General features: G+C 40.9%; 1 protein-coding gene across 1 annotated transcript in view; it reads left to right on the top strand.

The window, feature by feature from the left end:
* Positions 1 to 20,191, top strand: part of LOC116683586 (ras-specific guanine nucleotide-releasing factor RalGPS1-like) — a 106,022-nt gene that overhangs the window by 18,322 nt on the left and 67,509 nt on the right. Inside the window, 3 exon segments of the mRNA XM_032509960.1 lie at positions 3,845 to 3,934; positions 15,929 to 16,021; positions 16,701 to 16,827. Coding sequence (XP_032365851.1) covers positions 3,845 to 3,934; positions 15,929 to 16,021; positions 16,701 to 16,827 — 310 coding nt within the window.

The following is a 20,191-nucleotide window of genomic DNA, read 5'->3' as shown; positions in this document are numbered from 1 at the left end:
AAACTAACCATCAGGTCTGTCGTAGGAGAGACCAAACTAACAATCAGGTATGTCAGTGAGAGACACTAACCAATCAGGTCTGTCAGTAGAGAGATAAACTAACCAATCGGTCAGTCAGTAGAGAGAAACTAACCAATCAGGTCGTTAGTAGAGAGAGACTAACCAATCAGGTCTGTCAATAGCGAGAGAGACTAACCAATCAGGTCTGTCAATAGAGAGAGAGACTAACCAATCAGGTCTGTCAGTAGAGAAACTAACCAATCAGGTCTGTCAGTAGAGAGAGACTAACCATCAGGTCTGTCAGTAGGAGAGAGAGAAACTAACCAATCAGGTATGTCAGTAGAGAGAGACAATACCAATCAGGTCTGTCGAGAGAGAGACGAACCAATCAGGTCTGTCTGTAGAGAGAGACTAACCAATCAGGTCTGTTAGTAGAGAGAGACTAACCAATCAGGTCTGTCAAATAGAGAGAGAGACTAACCAATCAGGTCTGTCAGTAGAGAGAAACTAACCAACGGTCTGTCATAGAGAGAGAAACTACCCAATCAGGTCTGTCAGTAGAGAGAAACTAACAATCAGGTCTGTCAGTAGAGAGAAACTAACCAATCAGGTCTGTCAGTAGAGAGAACTAACGGTAGCGGTAGATGATTGAAGCATCAGCGCTCTGTATATTTGACCAATCAGTGAGGGTCATCCAGAAAAGCCCACCGTCTAAAAGCGTCTCCCTGCTCTGCGAGCACCGCAGACACATGCTGCTGCTGTGAAGGATCTTATGCCCCATAAATTCACATGATCAAGATGAAGAACAATATAATGGAATGTGTTGAGGCTTTGTTTTCTACTGAAAACTACAGTGGTGTAAAAGTGTTTGCCCCTTCCTCATTTCCTGTTCCTTGCATGTTTGTCACACTTAAGTGTTTCGGAACATCAACCAATTAAACAATAGTCAAGGACAACACAAGTAAACACAAAATGCATTTGTAAATGAAGGTGTTTATTAAAGGTGAAAAAAAAATCCAAACCATCATGGCCCTGTGTGAAAAAGTGGTTGCCCCCTAAACCTAATAAAGGTTGGGCCCCCCTTAGCAGCAACAACTGCAACCAAGCGTTTGCGATAACGTGCAATGAGGCTTTTACAGCGTCCTGGAGGGATTTGGCCCACTCATCTTTGCAGAATTGTCCTAATTCAGTTACATTAGAGGGTTTTCGAGCATGAACGGCCTTTTTAAGGTCATACCAAACATCTCAATAGGATCCAGGTCAGGACTTTGGCTAGGCCACTCCAAAGTCTTCATTTGTTTTTCTTCAGCCATTCGGTGGTGGACTTGCTGGTGTTTAGGATCATTGTCCTGCTGCAGAACCCAAGTTCGTTTCAGCTTGAGTACACGAACAGATGGTCGGACATTCTCCTTCAGGATCTCTTGGTAGACAGCAGAATTCATAGTTCTTTTTATCATGGCAAGTCTTCCAGGTCCTGAAGCAGCAAAACAGCCCCAGACCATCACACTACCACCACCATATTTTACTGTTGGTATAATGTTCTTTTTATGAAATGCAGTGTTCCTTCTACGCCAGATATACTTGGACACACACCTTCCAAAGAGCTCCACTTTTGTCTCATCGGTCCACAGAATGTTGTCCCAAAAGTCTTGGGGATCATCAAGATGTGTTGTGGAGAAATTGAGACGAGCTTTGATGTTCTTTTTGCTCAGCAGTGGTTTTCTCCTTGGAACTCTAACATGCAGGCCATCTTTGCCCAGTCTTTTCCTGATGGTGGAGGCATGAACGCTGACCTTAACTGAGGCAAGTGAGGCCTGCAGTTCTTTGGACGTTGTTGTGGGGTCTTTTGTGACCTCTTGGATGAGTCGTCGCTGCGCTCTTGGGGTAATTTTGGGCGGCCGGCCACTCCTGGGAAGGTTCACCACTGTTCCATGTCTTCGCCATTTGTGGATAATGGCTCTCACTGTGGTTCGCTGGATTCCCAAAGCTTTGGAAATGGCTTTATAACCCTTTCCAGACTGATAGATCTCAATTTCTTTCTTTCTCAATGTTCCTGAATTTCTTTGGGTCTCGGCATGATGTGTAGCTTTGAAGGATCTTCTGGTGGACCTTACTGTGTCAAGCAGCTCCTATTTAAGTGATGCCTTGATTGTGAACAGGTGTGGCAATAATCATCCTGGGTGGGGCTAGAGAAATTGAACTCAGGTGTGGACAACCACAGTTATAGTATGTTTTAACAAGGGGGGCAATCACTTTTTCACACAGGGCCATGATGGTTTGGATTTTTTTTCACCTTTAATAATAAACAGCTTCATTACAAATTGCATTTTGTGTTTACTTGTGTTGTCCTTGACTATTGTTTAAATTGGTTTGATGTTCCGAAACACTTAAGTGTGACAAACATGCAAAGGAACAGGAAATGAGGAAGGGGGCAAACACTTTTTCATACCACTGTATCTCTATCTACAAGAATATATCGGCTTGGGCAAGTAGCAACCAGGCACTTACTGGAGGGAAGGGATCCTGTCTCTATGGCAACGGGCCTACAGCAGCTCCTCTCGGAACTTGGAGATGTTGACAAAGGCATTATACTACTTTTTTAAATATGCAGTGGTGCAAATCACTAACACCTGGAAACTTGCCTATGTGGAAAATCAGTGGGGTATTATGGGCTAAAACATGTGCCAACAGAAACTAACTTTGAATGATTAGGGGTCCAAGCCCGAGGATGCGGGAACCGCAGAAGTGCAAAGCGCTACACTGTTCACACAGCAGGGCTCCCTGGAACCCTCTTGTTTTGCTTAGGATTCTTCTTCTTCTTCATCATTACTATTCTTCTCCGCGTTAAACCCCGCTGAAGCCTAAACCGTACATGGTGGCAGTGTGCCATTTTCAGGACTAGTCCAAAACTTTGGAAGGACCTTAAAAAACTCAATGCATTTCAATGAGAAATTTGCAATTGCAATATCTGTGGCACAATAAATACTATCAACACCAAACCTGTGGTGATTGTTTGGCATGCAGCTCGGTGGCGCTGTACCAAATTTGGTAAAGATAGATTACCTTTTTGATTAGATAGATACCATTAGGGGGCGCTAAAATCAACATAGACACATAAAACACCGTTTTGCTTTGGGTTCTGCTTTCGTGTGCTCCCCGGGTCGTTGGGGCCGACTTACGCAGGGAGACTTGGACCCCGTTGTAACTGCTTGCAGTTGTATTTTATATTTGAATTTCTAAACTTGAATAATTGCACTGAAAAAATGAATTTGAAATTGTATTGTTTAATTTGAATCATTGCATTAAAAAATGATTCTGAATAGTATAGTTTCAAATTGAATGTATTTTTTTGGAACTGAAATCCCAAAAAATATGATAAACAAAAATTCATCTCTCTATATATCTTCACATTCAGTTCTCACAATTCCGTTCACAAAAGTCAATTTCAAGTTATTGTGACAGACATCCGGGTATTTAAAGGATGAAGGAAGGGCAATCAGCAAGGGAGGGGAAGTGGATTTAAACAATGTCTGAGTTGAAAATGCAGGTTGTCACATAAGGGCCCGGTTCATGTTGCAGCCATTTTAATTGCACTTTGTGTCTGTTAAGAGGCACAAAGGCTCTCTAAAACTGTTGTGTTAGCTCAGTGGAAGCTCTACATGTAGCTGCAGCTACGAGATAGAGACCTGGTCTCGAAGAAAAACACAACGTCTGCAGTTTGGTAGCATTTAGGGTTCCATAGGTAGGAGGTTCGACGGTATCAAAATTTGGATATGGCCCAACTCTAATGCTTCAGTTATGTGTGTGTTTCTGTATTAATATGTGTTTGTATGTTATGTTTCAGGTGAGCTTTTGGCTGGTGAGAGAAATCTTAACTGCCCAGACGCTGAAAATCCGAGCAGAAATACTTGGCCACTTTGTCAAAATAGCAAAGGTGAGTTGAAATGACTGTTATCTGGGTGTTTTTATCAGTGACTGTCTCAAACTTGAAAACAACTTCTTCTCCAGGCATATATTTAAATTTCATAAAAATACACAAGGAGATTGTAGGTCGGTAAGTAGGTTGAAAACCTTTTAAATAATAGAAATAGAGAAAGGGAAAACATACACAATTGGCTCACTGCTAAAAAGTATAAATTTCCTAAGCATCCAAATTAACAAACAATCAGAAGAAAACTTAGTCGTTGTATAATGTACAAAGTAATTCAAACAACCTCAACAATACAAATCAATATTTACCGCACTATATTGAACCTAAGCAAGGTTCTCAGTTAGCAGAAGCTATGAGTTTTAACTTTGCATAATGATATCGTTGCACTATTTATATGTATTTTAAACTGATTTTTTTTTTTTTTTAACTTACTTTTTATTTACTTCACATAAAATAACAAGTATACATATGACAATACATATTTTAGAAACACACATTAGGAGATGGTCAAGTGTACTACAGTACGTGTAAATACAATTATAAAATACAAATAAATTAAGAGAAAAATAAAATAAACAAATAAAAGAGGTAATTAGAGTTCTGACATTGTCTGTATTATTGGTAACCATTTTTGATCAAACCTGTCTGACTTGAGCTGTAACCTCGCTGTGATTTTCTCCATGATCCATCCATCCATCCATCTTCGACCGCTTATCCGGTATCGGGTCGCGGGGGCAGCAGCTCCAGTAGGGGACCCCAAACTTCCCTTTCCCGAGCCACATCAACCAGCTCCTACTGGGGGATCCCGAGGCGTTCCCAGGCCAGGTTGGAGATATAATCTCTCCACCTAGTCCTAGGTCTTCCCCGGGGCCTCCTCCCAGCTGATGAACACATTTTTTACCCTTTCTCTCCATTCCGTTAGGCTGGGAGGTTGTGGCTTCAACCAAGAGGATGTGATTGTTTTCTTTGCTATTAAAAGCAGAATTCTCAGTAAAGAAGTCAAGTTCCCATCTATAATGTTATCTGGGACTATACCCAATATGTATAGCGTTGGATCCAACTTAAAATCAATACCCAAAACATGTGCTATTTCCTTTTGAATATTTTTCCAATAATCTAAAATCTTAGGGCAATCCCAAAATATATGTGTAAAGTCCCCTACCAAACCGCAGCCCCTCCAACATCTCTCTGAAGTATTACTGTACTTTGATGTAATAGACGGGGTGTTAAAATACCTCATTTTGATCTTCCAATCAAACTCCCTCCATGTTGGGCTGCTAGTTATCTTATGTCCTGCTCTAAATGATTCTTCCCAGTGTTCATCTGTTATTATAATATTTGCTTCCAATTCCCATTTTTCCTTGACATCCAAATTGTTATTGATAGATTCCTGTTGTAGTATCTTATACAATTTGGATATAATCTCTTTCTTTGTCTCTCCCTCTGAAACCGTCATTAATAATTCTTCTAGTTTCGATGGGATGTTAGAGAGCTTCTCCCATTCCTTATGTGTCGTAAGATAGTGTCTTAGTTGTAGAAACTTATAGAAATCATGGGCTGGTAAATTAAATTCTTGTGTTAACTGCTGAAATGACTTCAAGGTTTGTCCCCTAAACATTTGTGCAATATATTTTAACCCCTGTTGTGTCCATCTATTGTAGCCTGCGTCCATCATAGATGGCAAAAAATCAGAGTTAATTGAGATTCGGGTGGCTCTACAGATGGAGTTTGACAATTGCAATTTCTTACGTACCCTTGACCATATTCTCATCGTCCCCCTGATCCAGCCATTGCCCACCCTCAGCCTCTTTAATGTTACTTCACTTAAAAATGGAAGCGATTCTATAGGTACATTTATAGAATTTTGTTCCATTCCCACCCACAATGTATCTGCATCATTAGTAATCCACATAATTAGAGCCCTGAGTTGAGCAGCCCAGTAGTAGTTTTTTAAATTGGGTAAGTTCAATCCTCCCTTCTCTTTTGGACAAAGAAGTGTCTTATACTTAATTTTAGCCTTTTTCTTTTTCCAAATGAGTTTAGATATAATCTTGTCTAAAATTTTAAAGGTAGAGTTAGAGACCATAATAGGCAATGACTGGAACAAAAACAAGAGTCTTGGTAATATATTCATTCTCACAGTTTCTATTCTCCGCATCAGAGTCAAAGGCAAAATCTCCCACCTAATCAAATCTTTTTTAACTTCAGTTATCAATTTCCCATAGTTTGCTTCAAATAGCTGTGACGTATCAGAAGTAATAATAATACCCAGAAATCTGAACCCTTTATTATTATTATTAGTTATTTGAACTTGAATTTCTCCTTTAAATCAGCCGAACATTCCCCTGAGAGCATCGTAGCTACTGATTTAGCCTCATTGGTCAGATATCCTGAAATCTCCCCATACTCGTTTAGGTTATTCACCAGGGCTGTTAATGAGGAGGAAGGTTCACTTATATATGTTAATATATCGTCTGCGAATAGTGATACTTTGTGTTCTAACCCCCCCCCCCCCCCCCCTCATCCTTTATTCTCTTTATATCTTTATTCTGTCTTATTGACTCAGCCAGTGGTTCTATACTTGCAGCAAACAGTAAAGCACTCAGACAGTCTCCCTGTCTGACTCCTCTTTTAAGTAAGAAAAAGTCTGAGCAACACCCACTGACTCTAATCTGTGATTTGGGGTTTTTGTATACCATTTTCACCCAGTTAATGAACGTTGTGTGAAACCTGAAATTTGCTAATGTTTGATAGAGGAAGCTCCATTTTACCCTATCAAATGCTTTTTGTGCGTCTAAGCTAAGCAACATGGCAGACTTGGATCTGTTTGTGACACATGAGATAAGGTTTAATGTCCTCCTGATATTGTTAGCACCTTGCTTTCCAGGAATAAAGCCTGTCTGATCTGATTTGATCAATTTATTTATATGCCTCTGCATTCTCCGTGCCATTATGTTTGTTAATATTTTCAAATCATTGCAGAGCAAGCTGATAGGTCTATATCCCTCACATGAAGATGGATCCTTGCCTTCCTTATGTAAGACTGAAATGATGGCTTCTGACCAAGTCTTTGGCGAGTCACCCGATGCCAGAGCGTAATTAAAGACTCTATTTAGTATCGGTGTTACATCCTTGTAAAAACTTTATAAAATTCCCCCGGAAACCCATCTGTACCCGGTGATTTATTGTTTTTGAGATTTTTTATAGTATCTGGTATTTCCTGTACTCTAATTGGTTGTATCATTTCAGATGCCTCTTCTTCCGATAGTGATGGTAGATTTAATTTTTTAAGAAACGCCTGAGTTCTGTTTTCCGTGGAGTCTGGCTCAAGGTCGTTATACAAGTCTTTATAATATTTTGCAAAAGCCTCGGCTATTTCTGATGGCCTGATCACAGGCTGTTTGGAAAGGGGGTGATTTATTTTTGAATTGGTTTCCTGTTGTGTTCTACTTCTAAGTCTCTGATTTTACTCTCTAGCGCCCTCTGCTGTTTTAGGCATTCTTAACCTAGAGGTTATTTCAATGATTTTCCCCCTTATCACTGCTTTGCCCGTATCCCATAGAGTCGCAGGTGATACCTCGCCATTATCATTTATTTCTAGATATCCCTTCAGATTTTCTCTTATCTCCCCCACTACCTTATCATCTGATAGGATTGATACATTCATTCTCCAATATTTAAAAGAAGATTCTTTATCTATCACTATGGTTAGAGTGACGGGAGCGTGGTCACTTATAGTTATTGTTTCTATACCGCATTACACAACTTTGTGTATATGTTGATGTGATACACAGAAAAAATCTATCCTCGAATAACTACCGTGTGCGTTTGAGTAAAATGTAAAATCTTTATCTCTAGGATTATTGTTTCTCCATGGGTCGATAAGACCTAACTCTTTAATGATGTTATTCAATACTCTGTTTTTTTCTAGAAGGTGGTCCCTGTTCTGGTGGTAGCCTGTCTAATTTACCATTCTGTACCGTGTTGAAGTCCCCCCCATCAGTACCATACCCTTTGCGTTGCTTGAAATAACATTGGCTATATCTTTAATGATTGTTTCATTGTCTTCATTCGGGGCATATACGTTTAGTACTGATATAGTCATATCTCCTATGGAGCCAACAACCATCACATATCTTCCCATATTTTTTTTTATTACTGATTCAACACAAAAGGGTATGGATTTATGGATTAATATAGCTACGCCCCTTTTCTTGCCATATGAAGCATGGAATACTTGATTAACCCATTCTCTTCTTAGTTTTTTATATTCATCCACCAGGTGAGTTTCTTGTAATAGAGCAATTGAACATTGTAAGTTTTTAAGTTGGTTCAATATCTTCCTCCTCTTAATGGGATGATTCAAACCATGGACATTGTAAGACACAAGTTTCAGCCTGTCCATATCAAGTTCAGTTCAAGACAGCATCCATCAACTCCATACCTCTCATAAAGAAAACCAACTGTGCACAAAACTACACAGTGAAAAAGGTCACGATTAAGCATCTCCTTCAGAACTATTATACAGTAACAAAAAAGAGTGCCTTCCAACAGTCCCATCCTCAGAGAGATGTGGCGTATTCTCTCTGAGAAAATAGCACTAAGTGCACCTGCAACTTCAAAGGTGTTGTGTAAAGTTGCTACTTGCTCTAACTGAGTATCAATTTCGCTCTCCCTAACCAATATTCATGTGTAGTTATCTAGGTAGTAATACCTCTAACTAGCTCTGTAAATATTTAATGTGCATTATATTGAGCAGCTATTTATATATGTTTCAGGGTTTGTGTCTATTTTTGTGTTTCTGTTCTTACTTTAGTCCTTACCCCAACTCTCATATTCATATGATCACTGGATGATTGCTTATAAGTCCGCCTCTGTAGTTTGTGACTGCCTCTTCTTTCCCCTCTGCCCTGTCACTGGGATCCAGCTGCCTTTCATTATCATCCTCTGTAGTTTCTCCCTCTCGTCTTCCTCCACGTGGATCCCCATGTCCTTCAGCATAGGTGCAGCCTCCCTTAGTGTAGCAAACGTCTTAATCCCAGAATCCAGAAACACTTCCAGTTGTGCAGGATATGGAGACTGCGCCTTCACATTCTTCTCTTTAAGTTTTTTTATGACGTCCCGTACCAGTTTCCTCTTCTTTTGTATTTCAGTCGTGTAGTCTTGATTGAAGTAGATGGTTTGTCCCTCGTATGTAGTCTTCTGTTTCCATTTTTGCTGTATAACCAGCTCTTTCATACGTGCATCCAAGAAGCGGACAATAATTGCTTGCGGGGGAACGCCACCGACTTTTGGTTTGGCGATTAACGAGCGGTGCGCTCTTTCAGTTCGGAGGTCCGTGTCGTCTGGAATCTGCAGTGATGAGTGAATAAAGTCAGTTATGAATCCTATCATGTTGTTTTTCTCAGAGCCCTCCGGAATGCCATGTATCCGTACATTATTGCGTCTCGATCTTGATTCCAAGTCGTCACATTTTGCAGCCAGCTTGGCCTCCTGATGAAGGAGAAAGGCGGCCATTCTTTCCAACCGTGCCGTCTTGTCCTCTGTGTCTCCGAGCCTCTCTTCCACATGTTGCTGTTGCTCTAGTGAGGTTGTTCTTTCCATAAGCTCCTTCATGTTGGTCTCTAGCCTAGCCAGGGCCTTTTTGTTGTCATCAGCCACTTCTGTGTGCTCTTGTCTCAGTCTGCGTAACTCCGCCAGTATTACCGAGTCCTGTTCACCTGCGGTCTGCATTTTACCCGGTGCTGTTCCCGATCTTACGTCGGTACATCCAGTATGTGTTTGTTCTTTCTTGTTAAGCCTCGTTTTTTTGTCCATTTTTCCCAATTTACTTCCTTTATCGAATGTTCATGGATGTGGTTAGCTTTCTGCTCTGAAAGTAGTCTTAAAGAGCTGTTGTAATCGTTTTTTCCAAGAGCTAATTTCCCCGCTGCCTCCTACCACATGGCGCCACTGGAAGTCCCTAAACTGATGTTTTTATCTTGCTTTTATGATCTTACCTGAGGTTTGTCTTAAATGTGAAGTGCATTACAAATAAAATGTATCATTATTATTATTATTATTATTATTAAACAAGTTTCAACAAAATAGATCGGGTTAAGCAACCACGCTGCAGCAAACTTTTTAAAGCAGCCATATTCTGATCATCATCAGGTCCATAAGTGTATTTAGAGGTTGTACCAGAATAGGTTTCCATGGTTTCATTTTCTATAAAAAACTTATTTTCGTTGTACTGCACATTGCTACAGATCCTGTTTTCACCTTGTGTGTTTAGGTCTCTGTTTTAGCTCCAGAGTGAGACATCTCACCTGTTTTTATCTACAGAGTGAGACATCTCACTAGATTTAGCTCCAGAGTGAGACACTCTAGAGTGAGACATCTCACTAGTTTTAGCTCCAGAGTGAGACACTCTAGAGTGAGACATCTCACTAGTTTTAGCTCCAGAGTGAGACACTCTAGAGTGAGACATCTCACTAGTTTTAGCTCCAGAGTGCGACGTCTCACTTGTTTTAGCTCCAGAGTGAGACACTCCAGAGGGAGACGTCTCACTTGTCTTAGCTCCAGAGTGAGACATCTCACTAGTTTTAGCTCCAGAGTGAGACACTCCAGAGGGAGACGTCTCACTTGTCTTAGCTCCAGAGTGAGACATCTCACTAGTTTTAGCTCCAGAGTGAGACACTCCAGATGGAGATGTCTCACTTGTTTTAGCTCCAGAGTGAGACATCTCCCTTCTATCATATCTTTGTTGGAAGCTGCACATGCTCAGTAGCTCGGTAAGATCCCATCAGTTAGATAACTCTTTCTCCAGCTTTGGTCAGTCCAAGGCAGGCTCAGCTGGTAGACTTCTTCTAGACCAGGGACAGGAAGTAGTTCTTTTGGAGATTCTGGTCAACTAGTGGCTGTCGGAGTATCATCATCATCATCATCACTTTATTTATAAAGCGCTTTCACATCAGCTGTAGCTGAACAAAGTGCTGTACATGAAGGCAGCAAACACAGATAAAAATAGCAGTCACAATATCATAAAAATAATAAACTGGGGGTGAAGATCTACCCAATAACACTATATAAAAACAGATAAGATCAAGTCTCAGTTTGGGTTGAAAGCAAAGTGTAGAAATGAGTTTAAGAAGAGTTTAAAAATCGGTATTGAGGAAGCCTGACGAATGGTCAAAGGTAGGCATTCCATAACTTAGGAGCACAAACAGAAAAGGCCCTGTCCCCTCTAAGCTTCCGCTTGGATCCGGGGACGACCAGGAGCAACTGGTCAGCCGACCGGAGTGACCGGGAGGGAGTGTAGCGGTTGAGTAGCTGAGTTAAATAAGACGGGCAAGACCGTTTAAAGCTTTAAAAGTAATCAAGAGGATTTTAAAATGGACTCTAAAATGCACAGGCAGCCAGTGAAGTGAAGCCAGGACGGGAGTGATGTGTTCTCTCTTCCGGGTTCCAGTCAAAACCCGTGCAGCAGCGTTCTGGACTAGCTGCAGACGTGCGAGTAGGGATTTACTGAGTCCAAAATAAAGGGAATTACAGTAATCCAGCCATAAAGAAATGAAGGCATGGATTACGGTTTCTAACTGCTGCCTGGAAAGGAAAGGTTTCACCTTTACCAGCTTCCTTAGATGAAAAAAACTTAATTTGACTGTGGCATTGATTTGGCTGTCCAGTCTAAAACCAAGATTTAATACTGTCTGTTTAAGATATGAGGCTAGAGGGCCCAGCTCAGTAGGGGGGATCTCATATGAGCCACCAGGTCCAAACATTATCACCTCTGTTTTCTTTTCATTAAAATTTAAAAAGTTTAAGGCCATCCATGCTTTAATATCCTCCAGACATGCTAAAAGAGGTGTAATAGAACAGGTGTCATGTCGTTTTAAGGGTACTAATCTGGCAGTCGTCTGCATAACAATGGAAGGAATACCATGTTTTCTAAGAATAGACCCAAAAGGAAGCAGATACAATGAAAAAGCAAGGGACCTAAATTGAACCCTGGGGAACACCACATGACAGTGGAGCAGCATGGGATTCAAACTCAGCCATTTGAACATGAAATGTTCTGTCAGACAGGTAGGATCTAAACCCCCCCGGACAGTGCCACAGAGGCCTACTTGGTGCTGTAACCTTGAGATTAAAATGCTGTGGTCTACAGTATCAAAGGCAGCGGTAAGGTCCACAGGACCAAGATTACATTATTACTGGAATCGCATGCCAAGAGGATGTCATTGCAGACCTTCAACAGTGCTGACTCCGTGCTGTGTAGGGTTTTAAATCCAGATTGAAAAACCTCTGATTAACCCTGCTCATCAAGAAAAGACTTTAGTTGTAGATACACAATTTTCTCCAAGATTTTAGATACAAATGGGAGCTTGGATATTGGCCTAAAATTATTCAACACAGTAGGATCTAAACCAGGTTTCTTTATCAGGGGTGTCACTACAGCATGCTTAAAGTCTGCAGGAACCACACCGGATGACAGGCTACCATTTACAATAGCAAGTACCCTGTACCAAATAGTGGGAAAAACTTCTTTAAACAGCCTTTGTGGAAGAACATCACAGGGAGAGCCAGAAGGCTTAATATGAGTAACCACATCCTTCAAATGTGATAGCGTCACAGGCTCAAATTGATTAAAAACAACAGGGCAAGCAGCACAAACAGAGGAGCAGTGTTTAGCCATTGAGAACGAGCTAGCATGCTACGGTTAGCCACCTCGTCTCTAGTGACGTAGAAAGCCGTGCAGATGTTGGACAGCTCACCCGGAGACTGAAGACAGAGGACATTCAGAAACCGGATTTTATTCAAAGCAGCATGGATGTTTTGTTCCAAATTTGTATGTGTGTGGAAGCACAAGAGTAACAAAATAACCCCCCAAATCCCAGAATAAGTGTTTTTTATAATATGGGCACTTTAAGGCCGCTACAACTTTAATACATTATTGTCCTCTGTAACCCAAGCGCACGGACCAGAAACAATTAATCTTTTAGTTTCAGAATCACCAGAATATCAACAAAATGCTCACTTACCAATAGCATCTCTGAAGTCTCATGCACACGGATGCACCCTGTCAAATGTCCTGACTTAGTTCTTGTCTACTACTCTCTTTAACTGCATGCTTGTTGGCACTAACTGGCGCTCATTAAGCCAGCGTCTTTTATCACGTGGATGAAGCTGAAGCTACCAGTGAGCTGTCAACCGCCCCGCTCCTCCTTGACCTACCTCGACAAAGTGATATGTTTGGTTGGTTTTATTTTTCTTCCTGACACTATTGTTATCAAGACCAAAATTAACAAACATTTTTAGAGATAGGAGTTAACAAGCTGTTAATCTCCAAGGTTACAGTAGACCAGACATGGATATGTGTTCAGCAGCTGTTGAACTCTTCATGTTTAAGAGTAGCTTTGTATTTCATGGGACCACTGTCAGTTGTTTGTAAAACAATTTCAATACAAATTCCACTGAGGAGCAAAGGAAATGTGGAGCCATGACAATGTATTGATGACCAAAAGAAAACTACTCAAGTATGCTTCATACAGCTGACTGTGCCTATTCACAACCATGTGGAATCACTCTGCAGTTATGGCTTCCTTCAACTAATGAGGTTGGCGGATTACATTGGATGCCACTGATAGGCCTAATCTCTGATGGACGCACTTTTTCAGACAGATTAAAAATGATCACTGTCATATCACATCTAACATCTCCTTTCCACAGGTTTAGCCATTCTTTTCTGTCAGTAACACTAACATAATAATAAGGACATTGCTAAAAAGAAATTGAATGCTTAGAAACAGGAGCACAAGCTTGTTTGAAAAAGGAAATGAAGATACATTCCAACAGTGTGTTGTAAATATCCGTGAGAGTTTACAGAGCCACCTAGGGTGATCAGACATCCCCAAAAATTCGGGACAGTCCCAAAATCCAAGAAGTTGTTTGAGTCTAGCCCTAATTGTCCCAAAAATGAGTCTCAAGAGCAGACTCTGGAGTTGTTGTAGTGTGATAGAACATTAAGAACTGTTAGTAATTGAGTTGTCCTGCAGCCAGCTCCTGTCGGCTGCTCATTGGCTGCAACAGGACGTAGGCTCTACTTAGGCGGCTAGGCGCAGATTTAGATAACACACCTTGCAATTTTTCATTCATCATTCTCATATTTTTTTCATCCATGCTCCAGCTGTGAATGTGAGCATTAGAAGCTGTGCTGCTGTCAGACGTTGGGATAGTGATTTCACTGTGTTTCCTGATCAAAGCGTACAGTCAGATGTCTGTTAGACATGTTAACACACTGTGAAACCACTCCCCTCTAGTGCTCCAGTATATGAGTGGATGTCCCACTGGAAGCCTCTGTAGTTTAGTGGAGGTGACTCACTGCATGCTCACATGGCTGTGGGAGGAAACTGACAGGAAAAAGCTTAAGATATTCTCTATTGTTTTTATTAACAACAGTTTTGGCCCATGCAGGTCGGACCCTTGTTGGGATTATGGTCTGGTCTTGGCTGGATTTAAATCCCCCCGCGATTATGTGGTGAATGCTGGGCAAACTCGTAACCCCCCCAAACACTGTTTGGAAACCAGTTGCAATGGTTTATCTATCCACTAGGGGGAGCAGTGATTATGGTTTACTTGTGGGACATTGTCTCCTTTCCTTTGGTAAAGGATGGTCCAGTGTATCCTATGCTAAAGGAGGTAACAAAGGAAGCATTAAAGCACCTTTCCTTATCACCCTCTAATCATGGCAGCCACTTAACTACTTTGGGCTCATTTCACTCTGTTAGGAACCTTCCTTAGCTAAATGGACTATTGGACTGTAGCCTCTGATTGACTACAGATTGTTGTTTTTAGAGAAGGCAGGATACACATCTGTAGGTTCTGATTATACTCATCTATATATTATGTCCATGCAATCTGAGTTTTTCAACAGAACCACATAAAAGTAAAGCAAAGTGCAGGGGAATGAATAATTTATAGAGTAAGAGGTGAGCAGCTGACTTTATCTGCAGCAGTACAGTTAACATCCAGGACAAAATGACCCTAAATAGAACTAACTTTATGTATTATGTTTTGCCAGATTTACAGCAAGCCACAGCTAATTATGATTTTTTTGTAGACAGTGTTTCACAAAGTTTCTTATCTTAACAACTCCCAACATCTTGTTGCTTTCTGCCTGGATGTGTTTTTGGGTTACTTTATTTATTAAATTTGACATGTTGACATAACCCCAAAATAAGTTTTTTTTTCTTAACTAAAATGTTATTAAAACAACAGATGAAATGGACATTGTGAAACATATTTAGTGCTTGCAGGTAAACCTCTCATTGTAATACCATGTAATTTAAAAAAGGTTCAGTATTAAAACAGTTGCTCACTATAGTTTTTCTAATAAACAACACAGGAGGAAACAATGGGTTTGTTGGGGACTATTTTCAGCAGCGGATTAATCCACATGTGGCGCTCCGGGGAGTATTTGTGTCAGCATGACGATGTGTGTGGGACTGAGCCAGAATAAAGTGTAAGTGTGTGTGTTGATGGTGATGAAGGAACACTGTTGAGTACTAACCCTAACCTCGTCAGCAGATCCACTCAGTGCTGCTCAGGCTCTGCACACAGGCAGTGGCAGCATTATGAGTACGTAGTGTATGTAAGGCAAAGCAGCTTCATCGGTGGCTGTAAACCCCGCCTCCACTGCACCCCCACTTCAAGGAAAAAAGGCTGTATAGAATTTTTTTATTATGATTAGAGATCAATAGCCAAAACATGACAGAAAAAAAAGAGGTTTTTAAAAGGCCGTTGGCCTGATTTAAACTGTGGATATTGCAACTCATGGTTGTCATATTAACCCAGGCATGCTTGTCAAGATCGTCATGTTATTTTTCTTTTTCTAATAGCCATAGCATATTACAGATGCCATATTCACAGTGCACACAGATTAACTTACTTAATCAAGCTATACTGTACTCTTCATGTTGTTCATAAAATATTGATAGAATATCTGTTTGTTCCCAGAAACTGTTGGAGTTGAACAACCTTCACTCTCTGGTGTCAGTGGTGTCTGCTCTGCAGAGCGCTCCCATCTTCAGACTCAACAAAACCTGGGCGGTAAGACAACACGTCTCCTTACAAAGACTCCATGTTGAATTACCACAGTCCAAAACATGAATAACATACCAGGCTAAACGTTCTCCTCCAATGGTGGAATGACACACACAAACCCAGATTCTAACCAAACCTGAACCCAAATTGTGGAAAAGTTTAAAACACAAAATTAGCAGAGATCTAACAAACCCACACCCTACCTGACTTTTCAAGGCAAGATTTCAGCAAAATTACTTCTTTGACTCCTATCTTCTGTTTGAAACTTCCCGTACAGTATGATATTATAATCATCATAGGTTTCTAAAGTTCTCTATCATTGCTCTGCTAGACTTCAGGATTCCTCATGATATTCTGCTGGGTTGGGGTCAGGGTTATAAACAGCTGGGTGGCTTTCTGCCAATCGCTACTGCAGTCTACATGTGTAAAGAGGGGAAAACCACTGATATACAGTATGTTTCTTGATAAATGATTGCATCAACTATATTCCTTATGTAGATAAAATTCTTGCTCCAACAGTCTGATTTTTAACATGGTAGTTAAGGCTTTTGAAACACAGACCCTTTGAATTGATTTAGGTAAGATACCGTGATGCAGTATTTGTGTTTGCCATAGTTCCCACCGCTAATCGGTTCCTAATGAGAAGGACCAATCAGATGTGTGTCATTGTTCTTCTCTGTTGTAGTTGATCAGTCGGAAAGACAAGGCCACATTTGAGAAGCTCAACTATCTGACATCCAAGGAAGAGAACTACACCCGCATGAGAGAATATATCCGCTCCCTGAAGATGGTGCCCAGCATTCCTTATCTTGGTAAGTCCTCCATATTCCTCGAAAGGCCTCCAATATATTGAATTGTAATCACGATCACGATTTTGGTTTCCCACTATCAAATTTACGTAATCAAGTGATTTTTATTATTATTATTATTTTATTTTTTTTAATGCGTAATTTCATAGAACGCTGATTTTTTTTTTTTTTTTTTGCAAAGCCAATCTACCGCTCCGTAAACCCCTGTCTGATCATGTGCCAGTCAGAGTTGTTCCCTGCACCGCGCAGCTTAGTTTCTGGATGTAGACCGTCACAGAGGACAGAGTAACGGGAGGTCAATTCCACAACAGATAGCAGTCGGAATACATATCAGATAGCAGTAACAGTTTACTAGTAAACGCAACATTTTGTCCCGTCTGTTGTTTTTCAGACAACAGCAGTGACCAGTGCTAGTTAGCGTCTGAAAGCTCACAGGGCTCTTGGGTGCTAGTTAGTGTCTGTTAGCTCACAGGGCTCTTGGGTGCTAGTTAGTGTCTGTTAGCTCACAGGGCTCATGGGTGCTAGTTAGCGTCTGTTAGCTCACAGGGCTCTAGGTGCTAGTTAGTTCTGTTAGCTCACAGGCTCTAGGGTGCTAGTTAGTGTCTGTTAGCTCACAGGGCTCTAGGGTGCTAGTTAGTGTCTGTTAGCTCACAGGGCTCTAGGGTGCTAGTTAGTGTCTGTTAGCTCGCAGGGCTCTAGGGTGCTAGTTAGTGTCTGTTAGCTCGCAGGGCTCTAGGGTGCTAGTTAGTGTCTGTTAGCTCGCAGGGCTCTAGGGTGCTAGTTAGTGTCTATTAGCTCGCAGGGCTCTAGGGTGCTAGTTAGTGTCTGTTAGCTCACAGGGCTCTAGGGTGCTAGTTAGTGTCTGTTAGCTCACAGGGTTCTAGGGTGCTAGTTAGTGTCTGTTAGCTCACAGGGTTCTAGGGTGCTAGTTAGTGTCTGTTAGCTCACAGGGCTCTAGGGTGCTAGTTAGTCTCTGTTAGCTCACAGGGCTCTAGGGTGCTAGTTAGTGTCTGTTAGCTCACAGGGCTCTAGGGTGCTAGTTAGTGTCTGTTAGCTCACAGGGCTCTAGGGTGCTAGTTAGTGTCTGTTAGCTCACAGGGCTCTAGGGTGCTAGTTAGTGTCTGTTAGCTCACAGGGCTCTAGGGTGCTAGTTAGTGTCTGTTAGCTCACAGAACTCTGGGGCGCGAGTAATATTTTTCCTCTAGGTGGCATCCGCTGCCTCTCCACAAATGAAGCAATGTTGTTTATATGGATAGGGTTTAATATTACGTTACATAACCCATTTCTTCTGTAAAGCCGTGCCTGTGTTTTGCTCTCTCATCTTACTCTCCGCGCAGCCCCGCCCCCATTAACTCACACAGGCTCCCCAGCAACAGAGACACAGCAGCAACAGCGCCAGTGTCACGCTTCTAACATTTGTCCACTGTTTTCATTATTAACACAGCTGTATATTGTTATGCAGGAGAGGCAAACCTGTATTTGTACCAGTGTTTCCGTGGTAACTCTGCTATCACGGCGGCCACGGCAAAACCTATAGAAGAAGTTACTGAATGCAGCTAACTTCAGGTCGTAGAGTAATAGCATGTGAGATGGAGCACGCTGGACCCATTCATAATGAGTCTGCCGTCACTCTGTGAGTACGTCCATCGCACTCCCTCTCTCTTCCTAGCTCTTTTAATCAGTTATTGTCGAAAACAAGTGAAGGAGCTTTCACAGAGGTACATTTTTTTTAAATATATCCTAGGCTATTTATTTCAGACAATTTTCATTTACATGTGTTGCAGCTGTATGTATGTACAACATACATCTTCAACATAAGAGAACTGTAGCACAATATGGATGTGAAAGCAGTTATAAATAGCCTATGTGACTATAACATTTGTTTTGGTTAAAATCAACAAATAATCGTGATCACAATTTTGATCTAAATAATTGTGATTATCATTTTGGCCATAATCGTGCAGCCCTAGTGTTGATCTTTGCTGTAAAGCTTGGAGTGTCGTGCTGCACAGACCATGATCAAGTCAAGTCAAGTTTATTTCATCCATAAAAATGGAAATTACAGTGCTCACACTCGCCATCTTACCCATAAAAACTAGAGAATTTAAATACAATACCACAAATACACTACAATATTATACATAAATACAATGAAAAAAAAAAAAAAAAAATAAAAATAAAAACTCATAAAAATGTAAGTTTAAAGTGCTTGTTGTGCTGCCTAATAGCCTGAGGGATAAAAGAAAGAGCATACCGCCCAGTTCGCGTCACAGGAGGTCTTAGCCTTCCACTACGCTTTATGACCCTGCCGGACAGATTACCATTTTAACCACATCCGTGTTCACCTTAAAGGCCTGCAACTTCCTCATACAGTAGACCCGTGGACTTAATTTTTTCATCAATGAGTCAACATGATCAGACCATGTTAGTCTGTTGTTAAAAACAACGCCCAGATACTTGTATGTGTTCACTCTTTCTATTTCTACACCTTTGATTTCCACTGCCTCAGCTGTAATCTTATTTCTCTTGTAACCTATAACTAATTCTTTAGTTTTCTTAACATTGAGTTCCAGGAAATGCATATCACAGTAATCAACAAAGGCTTTTATCTCATTTTGATAGCACCTATAGTCATCATTTTCAATTAACCCAATGAGCGCTGTGTCGTCAGCAAATTTAACAACCTGACAGCTGGCCTGCTGTGGACGGTAGTCTGCCGTGTAAATGGTGAAAAGAAAAGGTGATAAAACAGTTCCCTGAGGTGACCCTGTGTTTGACATAATATTGTCTGACTTAACTTTTGAGTTTAACTTAACAAATTGAGACCTATTTTCTAAAAAATTTAAAATGAGCAAGCTAAAAACACCTGGAACCTTCATCATCAAAAGCTTATTTACGAGGATGTGTGGTTGTATCGTATTGAACGCTGAGCTAAAATCATAATATATAATTCTCACACACCGCCCCCCTGCATCCAGGTGAGCATAGACACTGTCCAATTTACAGACAATAGCATCCTCTGCCCCTCTCCCTTTCTGATAAGCAAATTGGCAGGGGTCGAGATACTGCTCCACATGGGGCTTCAGACTATTCAACAGGATTTTCTCACATACCTTCAAAGCTATGGAGGTTAAAGCCACTGGTCTTAGATCATTCATACCCTCACAGGCTTTGTTTTTAGTTACTGGTATAATGCAAGATTGTTTCCATAAATCAGGCAACACTTTATGAGAGAAACAGTAATTAAAAATACTTGAAAAAATGTTTGCCAACTGAAAAGCACAGTCTTTTAATACTTTTGGAGACAGTATCAAATCTATTATAAAAATGATTTAGGTTATTAGCATATTCTCTTGTGCCTTTTAAC

This window comes from Etheostoma spectabile, unplaced genomic scaffold (assembly GCF_008692095.1).
Source record: "Etheostoma spectabile isolate EspeVRDwgs_2016 unplaced genomic scaffold, UIUC_Espe_1.0 scaffold00019055, whole genome shotgun sequence".
Classification (NCBI taxonomy): domain Eukaryota; kingdom Metazoa; phylum Chordata; class Actinopteri; order Perciformes; family Percidae; genus Etheostoma; species Etheostoma spectabile.
Note: the sequence above shows the minus strand (reverse complement) of the source record. Positions and strands in the feature narration are given on the sequence as shown.